Source organism: Ammospiza nelsoni, chromosome 1 (genome assembly GCF_027579445.1).
Source record: "Ammospiza nelsoni isolate bAmmNel1 chromosome 1, bAmmNel1.pri, whole genome shotgun sequence".
Taxonomy (NCBI): Eukaryota; Metazoa; Chordata; class Aves; order Passeriformes; family Passerellidae; genus Ammospiza; species Ammospiza nelsoni.
In genome coordinates this window covers 10,751,860-10,774,761 of record NC_080633.1, presented here as the reverse complement: position 1 = coordinate 10,774,761, position 22,902 = coordinate 10,751,860, and the positions used below count along the sequence as shown (strand labels likewise).

The following is a 22,902-nucleotide window of genomic DNA, read 5'->3' as shown; positions in this document are numbered from 1 at the left end:
ATCTGTATTAAACCCAAATTTTCTGAAGGTATAAAAATGAAATTGGGCTAAGTCAATTGTGACCAGCTAGAGAAAGAGGAACTGTTATTCTTTTAACTGTGCATTAGTCTTCTGAGAGCTGGAAGCACATCTCATGTCCTGTACACTACCAGCAAAATGATCCCTTTATCCCAGCTGGACTTGTTTTTTAGGTATGAGAAAAAGACAAATACAGTGTGAATAACAGCAGCTGTATTCCCAAGCACAGACATCAGCATTACACAAAACCAGAGGTCTCTGCTCCTAATTAAAAAGCAAAGCCAGCAAAACTCATTTAGTATGTGTGTTAATTACATGAGATTTTGATACGGAGGTATCATTATAATAGCAGCACACAAGTGCAGCACTACACACCAGGGACTGTCATTAGTAGCACTGAAGGAAGAATCACTGGGGAGTTGTGTAATTGGACCAAGTCCAGCTGCCTGGGGCTGTGTGTTGGCAGGCAGATCCATCAGCCTGAATGCAGAGGTGTTTATCCTGACCCTCCCTCTCCTGCCACATGCAAACCAGCTGCCTGCATGATGCCTTCATTTAGGCTGGTGATTGACAGATAGTCTGAGGCCACAGAAATAGGCAAGATTGTCAAATACTCTTTCTATCTTTTGATTGTTTTGCTCAGTAATGAAGCTTTATGTCCTCATTAATAAATTCAGTGATGTGGTACCAGGGCATTTTTTGATTAGTCTGAAGGATATAGTAAAGGCACATTGGAGCAGCTAACTCCAGTCAGTCTCTCTTGAAAATCCTACCTTCAAAACTACCAAAAAGCAGCTAAAGCCAAGAGTCCAGCCTCACAATGATGTTATTGTGCCCCAGTTAGTGCATGTCAGCTGAGTGGTGACAGTGGTTCACATTGTGCTCTTCACTCCTGACAGAACAGAGGTAATTTGACATATTCTATAGTGGGCAAAGGCAGTTCCATTTCCCTCTCCAGTGCCACAGGTGAGCACACAGGCCCCAGCAGCTGGTGACACACTGAGCACAGAAACTCCATCAAGGCAGTCAAAAATAACTTCTCTGGTCTGCAGAGACAGGTAGGGAGGAAATCTCTTATTGACAGACCCAAGCACTGCACCATCATAACACCCACAGTAAAACCTCTGTGAGGAACAGAAATGAAGACTGCAGGAACTGGGGCATTTGAAGTAATTATTCTCTTTTCAAAAACCAAACTCATATCTGTGATAGTCAGTGATTGACTGTCTTGCCCGAGTATTTTTTCCACTCCTCTCCAGAGCAGAGTTTTCCCTGCAGGGCCCATTGTTTCATGTAAGCACAGGGACTAATGAGGCTGAGCAGCAGCAAACAGCCCCTTAGAGCAGAAGGCAAATGGGGCTGCAGGGGGTGGCAGGACTGGCTGTCTCTTGGCTGGTGCCATCTCCTGGAGGCTCCTGCCCCTCTCCAGCCCCACCAGTGCTACAATCCTGTGCCCACACCCCTGTGTGTTACAGACAACTGTCACAGTGCTGTAGGAGTTCCTCAGTGATGGCTTTTGCTCCCCTGTTCTGTGAAAATTAACAAAGGAATAGCAGACTTTGTGTGTGTGCCAGGTCCCAGCTCCTGGGCAGAGCAGTTTCCACCAGCACTCTGCTCCTGGCAAGCAGCACAGTTTATGGTTCTTGCAGTGTTTGGCTAGGTGCTGTACAGCCATGTGTGAGGAACACTCCAGCCTGAGAAAACACCAACCACAATCCAAATAAAACCAGGGGGAAGTTTGTTGTGTGTAGCAGAACAGTAAGTTAGATGTCTATTTTCACTTTTCCAGAGGGCACACCAACGTGGTTTTTGCAGCTGGTGCTGCAGAGTTGCACTTAAGGACCAAACAAGAGAGGAATACATTTCAGAATGCGTGTCTTAGAAAAAGCAAGGAGAGGAAAAGGCCAAAAGGATATCACTAACAGCCTTATTAGCAGGGGAATCTAAATTGATGCAGCCAGATATTGTACCCTCTGAGGTCTCAAGATCAAAGGAGTGTGAACATAATGCAAAGCATGTCTTATACAGAGTAAAACAGCATTTAGAAAAAAATATTTTGGATACTAAGATCTGATTGGACTTGAGAGAATGTTGCTGTTAGCACTAACAAATTAAGATGGAAAGTAATCAAAATGCCAAGTTGAAATTTGGAGAAGATTTGAAACAGTTATATGAAGGAGAAAGCCTTAATGCTGAAAGAGCAGTGAAAGAGCAGTGCAGTTAAAAGCAAGGAAGAAATCCCCTTCAACTCCTGCAGGATGCATTTTACATTTCCACTTAACTCTCTTGTGACACATTTTTGACACTTACCCACTGCTTCTTCTTGGTCTGGGAAATCAGTTGCTTGTGCTGACCTGCTAGCTTCTTAATTTCTTCTAGAAACTCTTCTTTGCACTTCTCCTTTACCTGCTTACACTTTCTGTCCATCTCTCCTTGTGCGTTGGCCACAGCTTTGTTCACAGCCTGCCTTTTCTCCTCCTCCATCTCCGTGCGCAGCTGCCAAACACAGACAGCAAAACAATCAAGGGACAGCTCCTGGAGTTAAAAGTGTCTTACTTAAACCTCTACTCTTTGAATCTCTGTTACTGATGCAGGTGGGGGTCACCTAATTTGAGATTTCTCCTATTTAGAAAATAAAAAATTGCTCAATTAGAGATATAACAAAAACAGATTTAATAAAAATAAAAATGTCACTGTATTTCTCCTCTGCTAGGCATCTGTAATAACAGCTAAGTAAGTTCTATGCATATTTGCTGAATCAGTTTATAAATTTGATCAATCGGTTTATAAATTTATTAATTTCTCTTTAAAAATATTTTGTTTTCTCCAAATCTACAACTGCATATAAATCTACAGCAAATGCACAATGGAAAATACAAAATAGAACATCCCTGAGTTCATTAAGAGGTATTTATTTATTTTAGTGTTCATTGTCAGTGAGGCTCCTCTGCCCTTGCTCAGGTATATAAACATTTGATGTCTTAATCCTACAGGATTAACACTTGAACTCCCTAAGTTCATTTCACAGTCCTTCATCCAGAAGGAAATTCATCTTATCTTAAGACAGGTACTTAAGAGAGGTCAGACAAATCATCCTCCAAATTGCCCTGCTCTCTCTAGCCAAAGGTGACCAGGTCAAGCTTAGACATTGAATTTTAAACAAGTTATTATTAGATAAGAAAATTCAAACAAATTTCAGTGACCCTATTTGATCTTTAGGTCAGAAGATGGGCAAAAGAAGAATTATTTACGATTAGCAGTTAAACAATGACATTGTTTAGAATCACACTTAACAAGGGAGAGAAAGGCTTTGGAAACAGATACTCATGAATGAATGAAACAATTAGTTTTAGTTTTGGATCACAAACTGATTTCACTGGACAAGAATCAAAAAAGCCAAGAGTTTGCTGTTTACAGTAGGTTTGTTGGTATAGAAATGGTCTAAAAAAACAGTAATGGAGACTATTTTTATGTGGTCTCTTTGGAAAACATTTTTTATTCGTTTTGGTAAAAGAGGTTGTTACAAAAATAGAAAGAAGAAGAAATCCCCAAAATCTCCTCTCCTCAACCCAGGGTAGGTGGTGTTCAACAAGTGTTACCTTTTCCACTGCCTCTCGCACAACTCTCTCAGTTTCTCTTTTGTGATCAGCTTTCATCCTGTCCTTGAAATCATTAAAGATTTTGGTGTATTTGTCATGGCACATGTTCTGACACACTCCATCATTACTGGTCTGGATGCTTCGATGCACCATTTTTGGAGAAGAGGCACTTAACTTCTTGGTCTGAGTTGAGACTGAAACTTTTTCAATGGGCTGAGGCATTGTGGGAATTTCCTGGCTTGAACTTACTGCTTCAGTTTCAGGTTCTGGCTCCTGCAGAGAAAGAACAAACTTGTAAATCAGATATCCACATAGAACAAGTCAACCTGTTCCCTTTTCAGGTCCCCCTGAAGAAAAAATGTTATGTGAGTAATATCAGTGTAATTAATATGAAAGATGTCTGCTCAAGACCTGTAGTGCTAATGGGATGTGGGATTCCTGTGGAAAACCAACTTGAGAGTGGGCAGGCTCTTGGGTCAGGCTTTTCTGACTTCAGCCAGCCTCACCTCCCCAAAAGTATGAAAAAACTCAGAGGCTGTGCTGACTCTTTGGGATTGCTAGAGGTTTGCTAGAGATACTTTTCCCCCACAATATTCTGCCTAAAGAGACTGTAGTTGCATGGCCAAGGCTCCTGGATTGTTTTGGCAAACTCTGGGCTTACTCTGACCCAACAGGCTGCCCTGGAGTCTGTGATATTCCACTGACTCCACAGAAGTGCTGCAAAGATTGATCAGAACTTCAAAGGTCCTTTGAAGATCAAAGGCTAATGAGAGCCTACGTCTTGCTTCCAATAATATGGAACGAGACTTGATGACCACAGAGGCTCTGTATAATTACACAATTATCAAGAAAGAAGTCCCTGTTACTGTAGTGTACTGTGCTGAATTCAGCTGCCTGTGTTATTACAATGTAACACCAATGGCTCCTGCTCTTTAGAACAGATTGACGTTATACTCCTGGAAATGTTTATTGCTATTTGAGGTGTCTGAAGACATAAACAATTTTTTTAAAATTAAAGTTAGATCTTTTACTGCTCATTTAGCAGTGTAGAGACAAAGCCTTGCTCAGGACTGGACTTAGTGCCTGTCTGTGTGATGAAGCATTGCTCACAACATTCAAAAGGCTGACTGTGTATTCCCTTTTGCAATCAATTACTCTCTGAGAGGTCACTGATTGACTTCTGGATCACTGATCAGAGCTAAGAAGGCAAATGTTAAGACATAAATATATGAAGCAAATTACAGCATTTGCTTGACAGAAAACAGAGTAAGAAAGGAAGATTACAGGAGGATGTCTTGCCAATCTTGCACTCAAACCAAGTTTGTGCCCCAGGGAGCAGAGAGCGTGTCACTGTCCCCATCCATGAGGCTGCCTCCTGCAGGATCAGGTACAGTAGGGAGGCAGGGAATGAGGAGCATCCTTGTCCCTGTTCCAGCCACCACAGAGAGCTCTGCTCTACAGAGAGCTCTGCTGCTCCAGTCCCTCTGTAGCTCTGCTGCTCCAGCCCCCGCAGCCTCCTCTGCAAGGGCATCCCGAGCCCTCTGGCAGGGAACACACACATATGTGCAAATGTTTCTCAGCGTTCCTCTCAGCTGGAAGGAGGCCAGGAAAGAGTCCTTGGCGGCTCGGGAAGAGATTTACGGCTCTCTCTGTAAGTGCCCCCTCGTGTACACGAGCAATAGCGCAGCCCTTGGCTCCCTGATCCCGCAAGCGGGATACACAGGGAAGCCCTGCAGACAAAGTGGGTAAGGTGGCTCATAAACTTAATAGTCCTGATTGCACTTCTAATTTTTGCTGTTTATGGGCTTGCTGATATCCTGAATTAAGTTATTAAAAAAGAAATGTTGTAAGCTGGCTTGCTTTTATTCACGACACAGAATATTCCAATGATGACACACATTGCTTGCATGTGGGAGGCACAATTACACTTGTTAGCAGGGAGTACCAAGCTGTGGGGCTGGAACTGCCAAGGCTATTACTGTAACATCACTAAAAGGTGACTGAAATTGAAGGAGTGCCTATTAAAATTTCAGACTTTTTGCACTTTTCTATCTCTACAAACACAGTAATTGAGGTAACTCACTTCTTTCTTGAGTTCCATACTCTGGTTACGTCGTCCTTTCTTTGCTCGTGGTTCCTGAGTAACCTTCAGCTATGAAAATTAAGAAAAGCATGTTGAATCAACCCAAAAATCAGTAAATGTAAGTGGCTTTCATTGTAACATGACTGATATGCCTTTTATTTGTGATTATTTGCAATTATTTAGGGTATCAAATGGAAATGTTAATGAAATGTTCTTAAATGAGAAGTGCACACAATAAACTTCCTACATTATCACTGATGACTATGACTGCAGGAAGGAACAAAATTAAAGAACAAGTTCTGCCATTCAACATGCACTTGCTAAACTATCCTTAATAATTCCTTTCTTCATTGCACACACAAGCTCAAACAGTTTTCTGAGATATTCTGATATCAGTGACCCATACTTAGAAATCAGATCTTTTTGGATGCCAGAAAACAGCAGTGATTACAAAGAGAATATAAGTATGTAAATATGGTAAGATCACCTAGACTGGATTATTACTGGAGGAGTATGGAACTTTATGCTTTAGAATAAAAGTCAGTCTCACAGTAGAAACAAGGATGAAATCTAAGTGGATGGTAATTATCTTACAGTGCTTGTAGAGAAGTTCTTATGCCTGCTTTTGAAGCATGGCTAGCACTAGCTAGTCTTAGTAACAGGATATTGCAGACTACAGCAGAACAGTGAGTTTGATGGCTACTCCTGTGTTCCTGTTTCTGGGAAACCAGTAAAACAGGTATAAGCATTAGCCAAGTCAAGGAAGAATAGTTGGCATTGAAGAGAAAATATGTAAATGTACACTTCAGACCCTGTGACTGACACTTCTGAAAAAAAAAGGGAAAATACCAGTTCTTTTATTTGTGACTATTTTCCTGTTTTACCACAGGCTGTTGTATGATCGCACACACAAATTTAAATAAAGGGGCTACAAAGGGTTAGCTAAGCAGACCAGGCTAAAAAATCCTAAACCAGCATTGCTAAGGAACAACCTCCCACCACAACATAGAGTTTCAATAAACTTTTTAGTTCCAGACTGGGTGATAGACCTGTTTGACAAAAGGACAAAGGAAGAGGGTAAAAATACACTGATTTTTTTATTTAAATACAGACTTAGAGAAAGGATAGGGGTTTTAAATGAGGAAAGATGTTGCCAGGGAAAGGGCTGCCAAAAATACAGAGAAGCATCCTGCAAACTATGAAAATCTTACTGCCAAGTCACTAGTAGTGAATATATAACACCCTCTTGAACAATGAATGATTAGTAAAGATCAGCTATGATAAGGGAATTTTCATGTGGAAATGCAAAGTTTTGGATCTTGGCCATTTGTGCTCTTTGTTAAAACAACATGATTTTTCTTGTTTTGCAGAATTATTTTTAATGACTTTAATCAGTTTCTGGTCACGTGGTCCTCAAGTGCAACATTTGCACCTAACTTCAGTTGGACCTGCTGAAAATGTCATGGCTGGTGTAACTTGTGGATCTGAAGGCAGAATAGAGCTCAAAGTGAACGTACTCCAGCTGTGAAAAGGCTGAGCAGCCACAGGGCTGTCCCTTGACAGAGCTCCAAGAAGGCACTGTTGCAGTCCATCTGATATCTGTGACATTTAACTCAAGCATTCCTGTTTAACTTTAGAAATCTTGATCTGTCTCATCAAGGTGCTGTACATGACAAACACTCTGAAACTTCACAAAGGTCATTTGAGAAACTGAGGAAAGAAGGAAAATCTAAATTCTTGCTATTACTGATAGCAAGATAGGGATAATAAGGGGGAACAAGTGATAGGGAGAATAAATCTTTAAACCCTCTTGTCCTCACAAACCTGCAGACAGAGCACAAGGCTAACTAACAGCACATTAATCAAAACGACACTGACTTTGTACTCTAATGAATTTCCCCAATTGCTAATATTGCAGCAGCACTCACTTGCTCATTGCTAGTGGAAGAGATGCTGGACTCTGCCTCCTCTTCCCCTTTGTCCTCATTCTTTGATTTCCAGAATCTTCCCTCGCGGAGGAAGCGCTGGTGCAGCTCCAGCTCATCACAGGCCTTCTTCCAGCCCATGCTGCGCTTCACGTGCAGCCGGTGGATGTTCACTGTGATGTCTTGAATGTTTTCAGAGGGGATCCAGGCCCTTGTGAATACACAGAACACACAGTTCAGAAACATGAAAACCAGGTGAAGGATCTCAACCTGAGAAAGGGACTTCAAAAGTTTTTCACAATGGTCGATCATTGACAATTCCTTTTTGATTTTTTTTTTTTTAAACTCAACACATTTGAACAAATGGACTGCATGCTGTTGGACATTTTTGTTATTATAAATACTTGTTAGCTGTTGGTGCTATGGCTTAAAGTCTCTCTCATTTTTGATGAGCCACAAACCTTCCCCAGCACCATCTCTTACATGTTCTCTTGTTAAATGCCCTGACTCAGACACAGAAACATTTTTTTACTGGAGGTTCATATGCTAATCCAATTTAGCTCTTGACCTCTTTCCTAAAATTGTCAGGGAATGTACTAATTCCTCACCTTGAATATAAACATTTTGTGTCCTGGGCCCCTGTTTATCAGGACTGAACTTCCATGGGGACTCTCATGCTTATTTGGACTGAATTCATGCCAGTGACATGGTTCCAAAGTTACTCTGTCGACTTAAATGTGTTCAGAGAATCCTCAGAGAGTAAGATAGGCAGGTCTTGACATTCTGAGAGGTTATACCAACCACCAGGCAACATTGGACACTGGATATAGAGTCAACGCTATGCACATCTGCCTAACAGATTAAATACTCAACAAATTACATGTTTGTGAAAAGATTCTTGATTCTTACAATATAAATTTAATTTGAGTAAAGACAAAAAACAATGCCAATTTACACCAACCAGAAGTTGGGCCTTTTATCCAAGCCCAGCACAGTAATTAAGCAATGGCACTGCAGTTAAACATCCTTTGCCTTTTGTACCAGCACACATTTAAGAAGTGGCAAGCACCTCATCCCACAGGTTCCAGGTTACTTTATTAAGTAATTTTAAACTGTTCAAACTTAAAGCCAAAGATAACTAATGAAATAAACTGTATTCATTAACAGATTCAAGGTAAAAGCATTCTGTGACTGAGGCACCAGTTAAGATCCTTTACTTACTTTATAACATTAGAAAGTCTTGGCAGCTCGTAGACAAAGTGACAGATGTTATATACTGTGCAAGTTACATGAAAGCAATTTAAATAAACAGTTACTAAAACACTGTTACTGAATTGTCTAGGTCCTTTTGGGATGCACCAAAATATATCATCTCCCAAAAACCATGAATTACTTTAGAAATGTCTCTTCTCCTCACATTATAGGCATATAAATAAAACAGTAAAATAATCCAAACCAGTACATCCACTGTCACACAGCTACAAACTTCCCAAATGCTGAACAACCAGCTGGAGAGAGAACCAAAAGCTGATCTCTAAGAGACAAGTTTCCAGTGTAAAGAGGGATTCTCTGAAATTGCAAACTGGCTCCCAGCAGGAGGCCTGTCAATGTTCTAGCAGTGAGACACAAACATTTGTGATATATATCGTGGTACCAAACCACAAAATTGTAGTGCCTCAGCTCAAAAGAGAAATTGCCTGAAGTCAATAGTGCTGGTAGAAGGAGCACATTTCTGTCCCATTTTCACCTTGGCCTGGATCAGGAGACTGCTACACATTTGAAGAAACAGCTTAAGTTCACTTACTGTCTTTAATTAAAATGGCATTAAGGAACATCCTTCTGGCAACTGTGGAAAGAGAACCTCTGAGCCACCGAATTTGGACACTTCAGATGTGTTAGACTGAAACTTAGGTTTTCTGAAACAATCATGGCAAAGCATTCAGTATTTCTAATGCTGGCAACTTCTAAAGCTATGCCAGGATTTACAACATGACAGATGAGATAAATTCTTTTAATATTGTTTGTAAAAAGCAGCACATGGAATTAATAAATTACCTTTGGTGGTGATGGCCAAAAAAGCGAACATCAACTTGATTGTCCTCTTTCTGCATGACTTTGGCTGGCCAAAACCCAAAGCCTTTCATTTTGGCCCAAACCAACTCATGATTAGGTATCTAGAAAAAGAAGTTGGATTTATTAGTGGATATGAAATATATTGCTATCTCCCACAAATATTCTGCTGTAACACTATGCAAGTACCTTAAGAGCTTGGTTACTGTTTGTGTCTAGTGCTATTTTCACTTTTATCTTCTTACATTTCCTTGTTAGATAGATTGCTTGGATCAACTTAAAAAAACCCCCTAAAACTGCAAAGTCTGAAAATGGTATAACTGTCTATTGAAAACAGAGATCCTAAGCAGCCCAAAAATTAACTTGTCTTTCTAGCTTCATTCAGGAGCAGAGTTTTAGTTCTGTAAGCTCCTTATTTTCTTGTGAAACTGTTGTAACTGGCTGATACCCAAGGTTTATAACCTATATTGTTACAGCTTTGAACTTCAATCAACACTTCACTTGTGTAAAATATCCAGGCTTACAGAGTCTTAACCATGCTTCTGAAACCAGCCCTGTGAAATGGAATATTCAATGCATTAATGACACCAAAACTGCAGGCTTTCATACAGAAAAGCAAACAAATAAAAATCTGTGTCAGCAACATACACAAGGATAGCAGAACCAATTGTCAGGTCGTGCATTTGACAAATAGAAACAGTTCTTGCAAAGCTGCAGTTCATCCAGCTGAAAAACAAACAAGAAAAAAGATAAATAAGCAAAAAAAAAATCTTATTTATGTGATTTCAGTAGCATCCCTCTCCCTTAAGTAGTACAATTTTTCAGCCCTGCTTGCTAATTTGGTGGAGTTACCTCTGTCCATGCAAACTAAAGGTGTGAAACTGAGGTGGGCTGTGAGAGGCTGAAAGACAACCTGAAGAAACATTATTCATCTTACAGAAAAGCCAGGCAGAGGGAGAAGACTCATTGACATATTAATGGTCTATTATAGATGAAATGCAAAGAACAGTTCTTAAAATTCATCAAATATTTAAAGTACATTGTGAAAGAAGTAATTCAACTGTACAAAAGGAGAAAGTGTGCCAGCTCCTGTGTTGTATTTTTTGGTCTCCCTTGAATATGGAGAATGATGACAATTTTTTTTTTAATGACAATTAGAGAATTTAGTAGGAATCTCACCTCAGATTCAATTTATATTAGTAAGTACAATTATTTAAAGTCCAAGATTCAATTTATATTAGTAAGTTCAATTATTTCTAGTCCAAATCTGTATTGCTCGATTATTTTCAAAACTGAAATTTGAATACCAGTGTTTTTAAAATTATCATCTAGTTGCAAAAAGAAAAAAACCCATAAAACCAACAAAACCCCAACAAAAAAATCCAACCAACAACAAAAACCTAAAGAAAAAGTAAAAGGAATTCTGAATCAGCTCCTAGACTGTCTGGAGGAAATTTATATTTCAATTCCACATGCTTTTAATTTTGTAATAAGAAGAATAATTTCTCAGGTTTTGAAATGAAAATTAAGTAACTTGGTCACATCTTAGTTACTTGGTAGTACTTACTTCATGGCAGGTGTCTTTGTAAAGCATCCTTGCTATATCAGCTTGTTCACTGTCCGCTGTAAATCAAAAATAGATGGTATAAACAATCACAGTATGATCACAGTGCTCACAAAGATTTGCAGCTGTGACATTCATGCTATAATTGTCATTCTTAAGAAGAAAAAATATAATTTAATCACTTGGACAGCCCTTCCATTTAAAATTTTCTAACAATCTGTTCAATATTTGTTTTCTGTGTCATATTTATATGCCACAATACTGCTTTTACACTGAACAATGAAAGTACACATCTGAGGAGGAGCAGCAGCAGGGAGACACAGTTGCTCTTAATATGGGTTCAGTTCCTTTCTCTGCTTGTGTCTAAATGGCACACTGCAGTTATCCTAAAACATCTCCTCTCAGCTCCGTGCCCTGAGTGATGCTTCACAGAGTATTGATCACTGAGTTTCCCTTTACACCCCTGTATTCCTCTCCTGGCATATTCACATCTCTCCCCACCAGCCACACTGTGAATCTTCTGGGGCTGCATTTCCTGGTGCCACCTTCCTCCCAGTGCCCCTGATGGGGCAACCACACCCTTCCTGAGATGGTGGCTCTGAAAACAGGAGCTGGCTACAGCTTCTGGGCATGGTGGTGGGGATTTTTGACTTCCAATCAGTCACTCATTACCTTCCCAGTGCCTGGCAGCTTCTCTGATGGCTGTACCTCCACACTGCACTAGCAGCACACTCCTGGTGTGGATGTAGCTACTTTTGCTGTCACAATATGGCAGATATTGCCCAAAAGTAAAAGAAATATGTCCATAGTATATGTTTCTGCTGACACAACACAGAAAACCCTACCCTACCCTAGAAAAACATACATATATTGGCAAAAATCTGCAGTATAGACTGACTTAGGACTTTGCTGAAGAAGAAGCAGGATGGAAAGAGTGCAATTCTTACTAAGAGGTTTATTCAGGGAGGATGAAAATAGTTACTGTAGTAGGTGGGCCAGAAAAGACCCTAAAAAGTCCTTATGCACTTTGATTTTTAAGGGCTTTCAAATTACCTCATTCACACTTAAGACTACTTAACACCAAATTCATCCTGGACTTGTGAGTTTCCTACAAATAAAGACATATCAAACAAGGCAAGCAGTAAATGTAGTATTTTACCTCCATAGAAAATCACTGTGTTGTGTAGAAGCAGCTGAGCATCTGCTTTGAACTCCTCATAACTCCTGTACTTTCCTTCATTTACTTTCTACACAAAAGAGAACACAAGGCTGTGAGAAAACTCTTCAAAGTGCTCTACCTGCTTTATGCAGAGAAGCTTTCAAAGGAGTCTGCATTATGCAACACAGATCAGACACTGCCTTTCCTGCATACAAAAGGGATACTTACAGCTCTTTGACATGGTTTGTTAGTACCTGAGCTTTGGCTGCCCTTTATGCAATGCCCAGAAGTAAAATAGATCCTTTAATACTTGACCAAGTTTAAAAAATATTTTCTTGGTTGAAACAAGGTGAAGCTGCAGGAGCTGCAGCATAAGGTGTGGCCCAGAACATTTGTTCAAACTGAAATGTGTTCCCTGAGGTGAACATTTTGTACCCTAAAATATCAGCTAGTTTCAAATCAATGTTGACTGCCTTTCAGGACTGAGCTTCCAGGATCTTCATTTGACAGTCTGTGTTATCTGATGAAAGTTGATTGTCCCAGTCTTCCAAACTCATAAAAAATGCCTACATGGAGCCATGCAATTGATTTTCTTAGTATGGCTTTGTCCAATAGGGAATAAAGTGTTTTCAGCTGGGTTCTCTCAAGAACATCTATGACAATTCCAATCATCAAACAAAACATCAGCTTGTAGAATGCTGTCAGAGCCAAAAGACCTTCTATGGAAGCAGGAGAAGTTGACAGAGGGAAAGGAAGACCTGGCCTATTTTCAGGCTCAACCAGTGTTGCCAGCACTTCTAGAAAGCAGCAGTGCTGGTCTCCAAAACTGTCAGTGAAGCTATTGTTTATTTGTGCATTTTAATAATAAAACAAAGGCTCTTCACATCTGTGCTTGCAAAGGGCAAGATATACCACAGCACTGCCTACAATCCAGTTGCAGGAATGAGTAAAGATGAATATGCTGTTTATTATGGTCATGTGCAGTTGATTTATATGAGTCATGATCAGACCTTTGGCTCAGAAAAAAGGGACAATATTTTTATTAGTACTTTATTTTTGGAACAATTAATGCAAAACAGATGTTTTGGGTGAGTCTGGTTTTTCATGATCAACAAAGTGATTGGTTCTCTATGAATCATTCAGATGTTTATAAAGCTGACACCCACACAAGGGCATAGTGACTGAAATCAGAATGTGGCCAGAAACATTGGGCCAGAGAAGCACACACAGGCACTTGAGTCTATACTCATTGATTTAGCTAAACAGTAATTTCTCTGAAGATTTTAGCTACCTGAAGATGCTAGTGTAACCTTAGTACAAAAGGAATTGAGGATACCCTATGTCTGGAAACTAGGAACCACTGAAAATGGTTTTACTCAATTAACTATTTATGAGGAAAAGTTTGACATGTTAAGCTTCCATACCTAATGCTGGATACAATACTGAAATACTGATCACAAAGAGAATTAAACAGGATTAGGACTTTTCAAATTTTCACTATTAAAAGACACCAAAACCAGTGTGGAAGTTGGAAAGCAAGTGACTCTACCTCCTGTATAGTAGGAACATCAACAGCTGAGTGCACCAGCCTTCGATACATTGGGTGTTTGTTGTCCTTCCCTTTCTTGTTTAGATCTATAGCCTGAAAGGACCATGAGACAGCGTTTGTTATTGCATTGAGAATCTGCTGAAAACACATTAAAAGGGATTAGAAAATGCAATAGTTTGGAATATTTCAGGTGGGTACTACACAAGGGCAACTGGGGATCCACAACCCATGAGATTGGGTTTGTCTCACACCTGAAAATTCCATGTCAGAGGAGCCACAGGCCCATGGCATAACCTGGTGAGACTGATCCAAACCTCAGGGCCTGGGAAGTGTGTGTGAAAACACACACAATGCTTGTGACAGGAGAAATAAAAACCACCCTCTGGCAGCTCCCACAATGATCCTGGGCAGTGCAGCAGGGACTGAGCAAAGCCCCCAGCCCAGACTCACCCGCTCCTTCATCCGGGACACGATGAACCGCAGGTATGTGCTCATCTCTTGCTTACTTGTGTTTTTCTTCTTGATACTCTGCCAAAGAAAAACAGCAGCATATCAGTGTTTTAAACTTCACTTCAAAATCCAGCCAATAAACATTTCCTCTGCATTAACACTTGATTTGAAAAGGTAACTTTTGAATCACATAAAACACTATTTCTTAGGGAAAATATTTTCTGAGAAATTAGTAACACTAACACGCCACTACCACCATATCTGTTACTTTGAATTATGTCTGCGCTGAGAACTTAGCTACAGAAAAATGGCAAGTTTTATTTCCACTTGTATCCATAATAGTTTGTCAAAACCTCTCATAAAAAAGTGTCTAATTAGAATAAAGCAACGAAGAAAGTAATTTTAGGGAGCAGCTGAAAATTTATTTAATGGTCTTTTTATTAGCAAGGCATTAATAATTTTAGTAAAATAAGAAATAATTTAAAAAATAATATCCTGTACCATCTACAAATTATGTGCTGACTAAGCAAAATGACACCATCTGGGAGGAAGACAAATTGGCTCTAGCCAGTAGAAACTCAGAGCACTTTTTACTGCTCAAGAAACAGCAATCTGGGAGTTTTGTGGTTCTTCCTTAACAAAAATTAATCCAGATTCCGGAACACAGATCACTACTTTTTAGCAGTTCGGGGTCCAGAGTTTTCCCTTCTCATTTTAGATTATTATAGAGACTTACCCCACCCTTCAAAGTATAACCAGGCTAGTGGGAATCCTCCATACCAAAAATGTGCTGCTAGAGAGAAGGTGTCTCTGCAAATACCTAAAGTGCTCTTACAAAGCAGCCTTTCCAATCCCTGTGCACAGCTCTGCAGAGCTACAGCAGCTGCCTGCAAAGTGCTACCTCCTCCCTGCTTTTACCTCCAGTAGCTCTCCCAAACAAAAGCACAGTGAAACAACAGCCTGGGTTCCAGGTCTGTTATCCTGAAGTGCTTCTAACTGCTCACATCTCCTGCAAGGCATTGACTCCTCCTCACACCTTGTGCACTGACTGCCAGGCTGAGCTCTCCCCTTCTCATGCCTCGCTTCACCACTTGTGTGCAAACTGTGTGGACCAAACTGGCTCAGTTACACCTGCATCCTCAAAATCTGATGGTCTTTAGCAAGAGCCACATAATTGTGCAGATGAAAAAAATGAATCCATGTTCTAATATGTAAATAAAGGAAGCTTAAAAATTATCTGTCACTAGAAGCGTGCTATTTTTCATTGAATTACTTCTAATGACTCTGGACATAGGGCTCACAGACATTGAGTACAGAGCACCTGCTTTTACAAATTTACTTGGCAAGAATAAAATTACACATTAGCACAAAAAAAGCTGATAGGATTTGATTGTGTCTCCCCTGTTTATATTCCTCCTGCAAGACACTGAGGACACTGAAAACCACAGGCTGTTCCCCTGTGCTACAGCAAACTTGTAACCTATACATCTCAGGATTGTACTTACTACCTTTCTTGAAACAAAACTGTGCACAGCACTACCTGCAAAGCTGCTCATTTGATTGCTTAACAGCAATTAGAATCATTACAAACTGTGCTGAAATGCCAGCTCAGTCACCAACCTACTCAGACCCTGCATGGTGCATAACAACACTACACCTTCCTCCTGACTGGGAAAACCTCTCTTGTGGGAAGGGCCAGCCCCAGGTATTTCTAAACCTACAGTGCCTTTAAGTATTATTTTCATAATATTAATGGTGCCTGGCCTTCCTTCCAAACTGTGGACTGACAGAGAATTTATCCTGCACGATATGTCTGAATCACATTCTGTATATTCGTATTTCACTCTGACTACCAGGAGAAACGTGCATTCTGCTGGAATTCAAATCACCTACTCAGTTTCTCATAAACCAACATTGCCACTGCAAATGAAAACCCAAATGTGCATTAAATTATCTGCATTATGAAACACTGCTGTCATTTTGTCATTTCAGGCACTGGAGTGCTGTGTGCTTGCTAATGACACAGCATTTTAAAAGACTGAAACTTATAGGGAGACAATAAAACTCACATGCACTGACTAGTCCTACACCTCTTTTTCTGACATGGCTCTGGAATTTATCATCCTTTGAAAGTATTTCAGAATTCATGTGAACCATTTTTCATGCCTTGCTGGGCAAGACAGTTTGAAAGAGACTGTTGAGATGGATGGTTTACAGTCTTATCCTTGAGATCATAAGAAAAGATAGATGGCTGGCTTTGTATGGTTATTGATGTCAGCAATTAATATCATCTTAAGCACCAATGAAAATGATATAATTTATTTGCCAATTCTGGCAAACTTTTAATTTTTCCACTTTTCCTTCAATTCCTTACACTGATTTATTTTAAGAAAAACTTGATCTCCATGTTCCTCTACTAAATTTTGAAAGGTAATAAATTTAGGAAATTGGAGCCTATGAGCCAGCAAAATGTCTTTTTATGGCAAGGTTGCTCACCCTTTGTAGAAAGCCAGTTACATTTCAAGCACTTCATTCACTTTTCAACAATAATTAGCCATTTAGGAGGTAGCATTCACACATTCTTTGGAAGTTATAATGGAAAATGTATAAGTTTTTAATAAAAAAAACCCTCCTTTGTATTTTGAAGACTTGTAGAATTCTCAGAGTCGTCAACCTAGAGCCACTTAAAGCAGGAAAATAGATAATACTAGATGGGGACTATGATTTGTATAAAATCTATTTATATTGCTGACACAAGATAATATACCCTCTTTCAGGTCCCCTTTGTAGGCAGAGTGATATAGATGCAAATATAAATGAAAATTAGGTCTTCTAATTTCCTACTTTCAGGAAACAAAAACAATGATAGTGGCAAGATCCACTTTCTTTTCCCTGTCAGATCTACTAAAACACTCTACTGGAAACCTTGTTCAAGTTCAAGTTTGTTTCAAGGAGCCTGCTGAGATTCAATCCAGCCCCCAAAATGTCAGGATCCTTATACTTTTACAAGACCTATTTGTGGGATAAATTGTCTTAATATGGGACTGTACCAGGTTTGGCTGGGATGAGATGGTTTTCATAGCAGCAGGTATGGTGCTGTGGTTTAGATTTGTGACCAAAACAGTGTTGGTAACACATGGATGTTGCAGCTCCTGCTGAGCACAGGGTAAAGGCCCTGGCAGTTTCTCACTCTGCCCCACAGTGAACAGACTGGGGAGTGCCCAAGAGGGTGGGAGAAGACCCAACAGAGCAGATGAGCTGCACTAACCAAAGAGTGTTCCATGCTATGTAACCTCGTGCTCAGCCATGGAAAGGAAGAGGAGGGAGCCTAGGGGGAATTTAGCCATCTTTAACTCAGGAACTGTCTGGGCATTGATCTGTCCATGAGGGTGGGGAGTGACTGCCTGGCACCACCTTTGTTTTGTGTTCTTTCTCAGCTGGGAGTTGAGGGGACGTGGGAGCGCAGCCCTGTGGTGCCTGGCTGCCTGCTGGGGTTCACCTGCAGCACGGACAACTCCTCAGGCACACCCTGCTCTAGAGAGAGTGGCAAACCTGCTCTGAATCAAGGGAAACTGAAAGACTTGGTCAGGCCTGTGTGTTTAGACAGGGTATGAAGGAGTGAAGTAATAACCTTCCTAATAGCAATCCTCATGCAGAAGATTATTGAGATTTGGTAGGTGAAAGGCCAAGCCTGCAGCCTAACTGTCTTCTTGTGGGTGCAGGAAATACCTCCTATGAGCCTTATTCTCTGCAGCACATCTGTTTCTTAGAAGCTGGAACCTCAAGGTTACATTGCTCTGTATATTCAATATTCCAGATTAATTATACTGCCTAGCTGTTCAAGAGGGTAGCAATATATTGCTACTGTGCAGGTGTGACTTATTTAGCAATTCTGACATGCTCAGAGTGCTGGGCTTCACTGCAAGGCTTTTCAAACCACACGAGGCTGGAGAAGCCAGGGGCACTTCCCAGAAACACTCCATCCTGCAGCAGCACCAGGCATGCTGGAAGTGACAAACCTCTGCACTCTGAGTTAGCTCTCTGCTCCCAGGGTGGCAGTGGCCACTGTGCTGCAGTTGCTGCAATCTTTCATTTGAAGAGGAAAAAAAAAATAGGAAAACTCTAAGAAATGCAAGGTGTCAGTGCCAGCATTCTGCCTAGCTATAGGCATTTAAATTACATTTGCACTGTTTAAAGAGGTTTCCATTTCCCTGTAATCTCCCATTAATGAATATTTTTCCCTTCCTCTCTCACCTGTCCTGTGTATACATACATCAAAGAGCTGCATTTCAGTTCAGTGATGGATTATGTGAAGGCTGCTCAATGACAGATATATGTTTCTAAGGCATCAGTTCCATTTTCAGAAGCAATTCAGGTTTCCAGGGGTCTATTTGCAGAGGGGAACTATGAGCATGAGTCTGACATACACTCACCACTGCTCTTCAGAAACTTCTGGCTTTACACACTGGCCCTTGGACTTTTTTAGGGTTTAAATTGCCAGAGGAATTTGGTGCTACATATGGAAAGCTTTACTGCTCTGCTGCCCTCTCAAACTTTCAACCCTCAGGTCCTCAGGTTTCCTGTACCATTAAGAAAGGTATGCAGGCACATGGAATGGGTCTCAGAGCAACCAATGCACTGTGTGCCCTAAGCATCACACAGAAAAGCTTCTGCAGGAGCAAAAGGTGCCCTGAGATTTGCCTCTTTCATGATCAGATGCAGTAAAATTAGACTTTTTAAAGCATCAGGGGCTTTTGGAAATGTTACAGCTGAATCCACAAATTGATTTCTACATGTATGGTGCATTAAGCACCTTCTGAATATCAAGCATCATATGAATTAAATATGCTTTTATCTGCACAAAGAAGGTGGCAGGAGGCTCTAAGTGGGGCTTACCCAGTTTTCTCACAGCTTTGCACAAATTCCTTTATCCTTTATTCAGCATGTGCTATGCAGTGCCCAGTTCTGTCAGCTCCCTGATTGACTCCAGGGTGCATGGCAGGGACTGGTGAGGACCAACACCTCACAGGTGTGGGCTCTGTGCTGCTAAAACTGGTCCTACACTAGGACTGCCCTTTGCCCGCCAATCCAGGATTATTATTTGTGTGACCACACCAAATACTGTTTCAGGAATATGTTTCCCCATCCAGGTCTCAAACTCCTACCATAACACTATGAAATAAACCTATAAAAATTCTTTCCTCCATCCTTGCATCTGACATTGACCACCTTGACTGACAGCTGGTACCTAAACCCCACTGATCTAAGCGCTTGAAAAACTTCACTTAAGTAACCTCCATCTTCCTGTGCTTCTAACTTTCCACTGCTTGTCATTCTCACTTGTCAAATTTTGTCTGAAGTTGATTGTAAACTGCATAATGGTTTATTCTTATGTACCCTAGGAAATGCTCAGTACAGTACCAGCACTCAGAGAAAGCCTATCTATAGAATACTTCCCAGAACAGTATTTAATATATTAATATAGATTTATTTATTTATTTATTTACATAGATTTTTTTCTATTTTATATAGATTACTTTGGTCTCCTATGTATAAACCCCAGGAATATTGGAGCACCCACTATAATAGGTAAATTGGCTCTAAGTCCTTGCAAAGAACATAGATGGAAGACCAATCTATCATCAGATGATTATAAAAAAATTTAGTAGTCAAGTGAAGCCACATGACTAATTCTTTCCTTCTGTTTCATGAATCAAAATTATTTCTCTGTGACAAATGATATATCAAAATGCTTAATTTTGCCTTCTTATTTTTTTTTAAATTTGGATTTTTAGACAAGAAACAATAATAGTCAGTTAAACCAACATGATCAAAATTCTCGTATTCATAATTTTGTATATATCTATTCCCCCTCCAAAAAATTAGTAATTTTGCAGTACTTTTTGTAGTCTTTAGGTACTAAATTAACAGCTGAAGAAAATTAATTCCCTTGGTTTTTATGACTGAAGAAAAGCAATAAATGTACAAGTTTCCTATATCATTCAGAGACAGAGGTGACTAACCCTGTCTGGAATGGACTATTCCAGTAGTGAAAAATGTAATCTCTAAGCTCATTCTATATTAAGTTTTTCTCTTGTGACTTGTCTACCAGGAATTTTGCTGATAATGCCAATTTATTTCACTTAAGACAATGATTAGTCAACAGTCAGGGAAAAATTTCAATCAGTGCAATGTGGTTTGAATTGAACTTTGTTTGACTTTTGACTCCTGCTGAGAGTTATATAGGTTACAAAAATACTCAGAGTGGTACCATCAATTTAAAAAAAGAAATAAATGAGGAACTGAACATTGTTGTTTATGGATGCAATGGAGAAAAACCACGAGCAGGCAAACAGAGTTCAGAACAAGGTTTAAAAGGGATTGTTATAAATTATATGGGAAGAAAACATTTTTTTAAGTTATGAACAAATCTTTAGCAATGGCCTTTATAAAATATTTCTGAGTAGCCAAGTGTGCAAGATAAAAACTGCACTGGCTGATCAAACTAATACAATCAGCAATTGTGAAAGGAAAAATCCAAAGTCTTGCTGAACTTGGCAGCATTACAGAAGCAATCTTTACATAAGAATGAAATGTTCTCAGATTATTTCTCCCAATATATTATGTTTTAAACATATTTTTACTTCATTTTTATAAAGAGCTTTGAAATCTCCAAGTGAGAAGTGCCATGTCCAGTTATAGAATTAAATATGAAAATATATGTATCTCTTTGTCCCAGCTATCACTGTTCTTTAAGATACTTATTTACTGCTGATAACACAGTGCCCTTATGCAAGATGGTTAAACTCTGTTATGCCCTCTGGACATCAACCAGGGCTCTCTCCACATTATTAGTTTTTTGAATATAGGCCACTTTCTTGCTTTTAAAATGAAATTAGAGCAGTCATTTCCTAGGAGGGTGGGGAGAAAGTAGCAGAATGCTGAAGGATGACTTCTGACACAAGGATGCTGCCTCCCACACTTACAGGGACTGTGCCAGCCTCCTTAGTCCAGGTTTGCAGAGTTAGGGCTTGAAGCTGTTTGAATTAATGACAAAGAAAAATAAGAGCTGCTGGCACAGGGGGAGAAAGGATGCCATGGCATTCACAGTGGCAATATCCACAAAAATAGGTTGATCATCAGCTGAGGCACTAAGCAAGCCAAAGGCCTCTGGGGCAGGAAGCATTTAAGAGTCCCCAAAACCTCTCTTTAATATGTGGATAACAAAAAAGGAACCAATATGCAGAAAGATAGGCAGAAAGCACATTGCTCAAGTTTCACAGGATTTTCTTTTTAAGGTAAACATTTATTTAATATCATTTCCATAAAGGACTTCAAGGCTTCATGGTGAAAGTCAAACTGTTCTCAAAGCTGATGTATCAGAGCATATTTCCAGCAATGATTCAGCATTTCCACTCTGAGGACATGCTACAAGATAAATGATATGAAACCACCTCATACACAAGGTGGCATAAGCCATCCACAGTCTCTACCTTCACCAGGCATCATCTAAAATTCCTGGCAAACTACAGTAAAGACTGGATGCAGTTTACCTAATTTTAACTATTTATAGGAATAATCAATACTTGTAATAAGATCCAACAATTATTAAAGAGATTTATTTAAAAATCTGAAAGTAAATAATCTATATATGGTCATAAGTTTTGTTTTTAACAGAGGGAATATTGAGTAGCTAAATTAAATACTAGCAATTCAGTATGGAGAGATACAGTAAATGTGTTTATTCTAAACAGTTTTTTCCCTGCCACTACTTCCTTTTCATTACTTTCAGCTTCCTTGAGGTAGCCCTGATTTTCTTACTATTTCCCTGAGAGCTCCCTGAGAGCAACCTGCTCTCCTGAGAGCAATCTGAGGCAACAAAAACAGGTTTTGTGTAACTCATTCTAAGGTAACAGCATTCAAAAAGTGCTGTTTTGAAACAAAACACTCCATGTGTTTTCAACAACTGCTTCCCCATCCCACAAAGTGCCTGAAACCTTACATTCCATGCAGCACAGATCATCCTAAGGTCACTCTGCTGCTCCACAGCTAATCCAAGCTTTTAGCAAAGGAAGTGCCTCTCTCTCCAGCAATCCCAGGCAGAGTGGAAGTGACAGTTTTATGCCTTTCTGTAGCAACAATTTTATCTGAAACATTCATGTGCATTATTCCTTCCACAGGAAGGGAGCCTAGCTCTCTAGGAAGCCTAGTGAAGAGCTCCATTTGGGGAGGTGACACAGAGATGACAACAGCAACAGGTATCATCCTGACCAGAATGTTTCATCTTCTAATGACACGCACACAACATATCTGACCATTCTTGGAAAGTATGTAAAAAATGCTTTTTGCTGTCTCACTGCCATACGCATAAGAATAGCATTTTTAAAGAAAAAACAACATAGATATGGATGCCCTGAGTGAAATTCAGATTGCCCTTTTTGCACCAATAGAATCCCCATCAGTAAATGAAAAGCAGGATTTAACT

General features: G+C 39.8%; 1 protein-coding gene across 5 annotated transcripts in view; it reads right to left on the bottom strand.

The window, feature by feature from the left end:
- ZMYND11 (zinc finger MYND-type containing 11) overlaps positions 1-22,902 on the bottom strand; it is a 106,065-nt gene that overhangs the window by 5,136 nt on the left and 78,027 nt on the right. For all 5 annotated transcript variants that reach the window (XM_059489552.1, XM_059489577.1, XM_059489588.1 and 2 more), the window contains 10 exons: positions 14,418-14,495; positions 13,968-14,060; positions 12,419-12,506; positions 11,263-11,318; positions 10,344-10,421; positions 9,681-9,799; positions 7,629-7,836; positions 5,701-5,769; positions 3,618-3,890; positions 2,329-2,514 (listed from right to left, as the gene is read on the bottom strand). In XM_059489552.1, the coding sequence (XP_059345535.1) occupies positions 2,329-2,514; positions 3,618-3,890; positions 5,701-5,769; positions 7,629-7,836; positions 9,681-9,799; positions 10,344-10,421; positions 11,263-11,318; positions 12,419-12,506; positions 13,968-14,060; positions 14,418-14,495 (1,248 nt within the window). The remainder of the gene's footprint in view (positions 1-2,328; positions 2,515-3,617; positions 3,891-5,700; positions 5,770-7,628; positions 7,837-9,680; positions 9,800-10,343; positions 10,422-11,262; positions 11,319-12,418; positions 12,507-13,967; positions 14,061-14,417; positions 14,496-22,902) is intronic.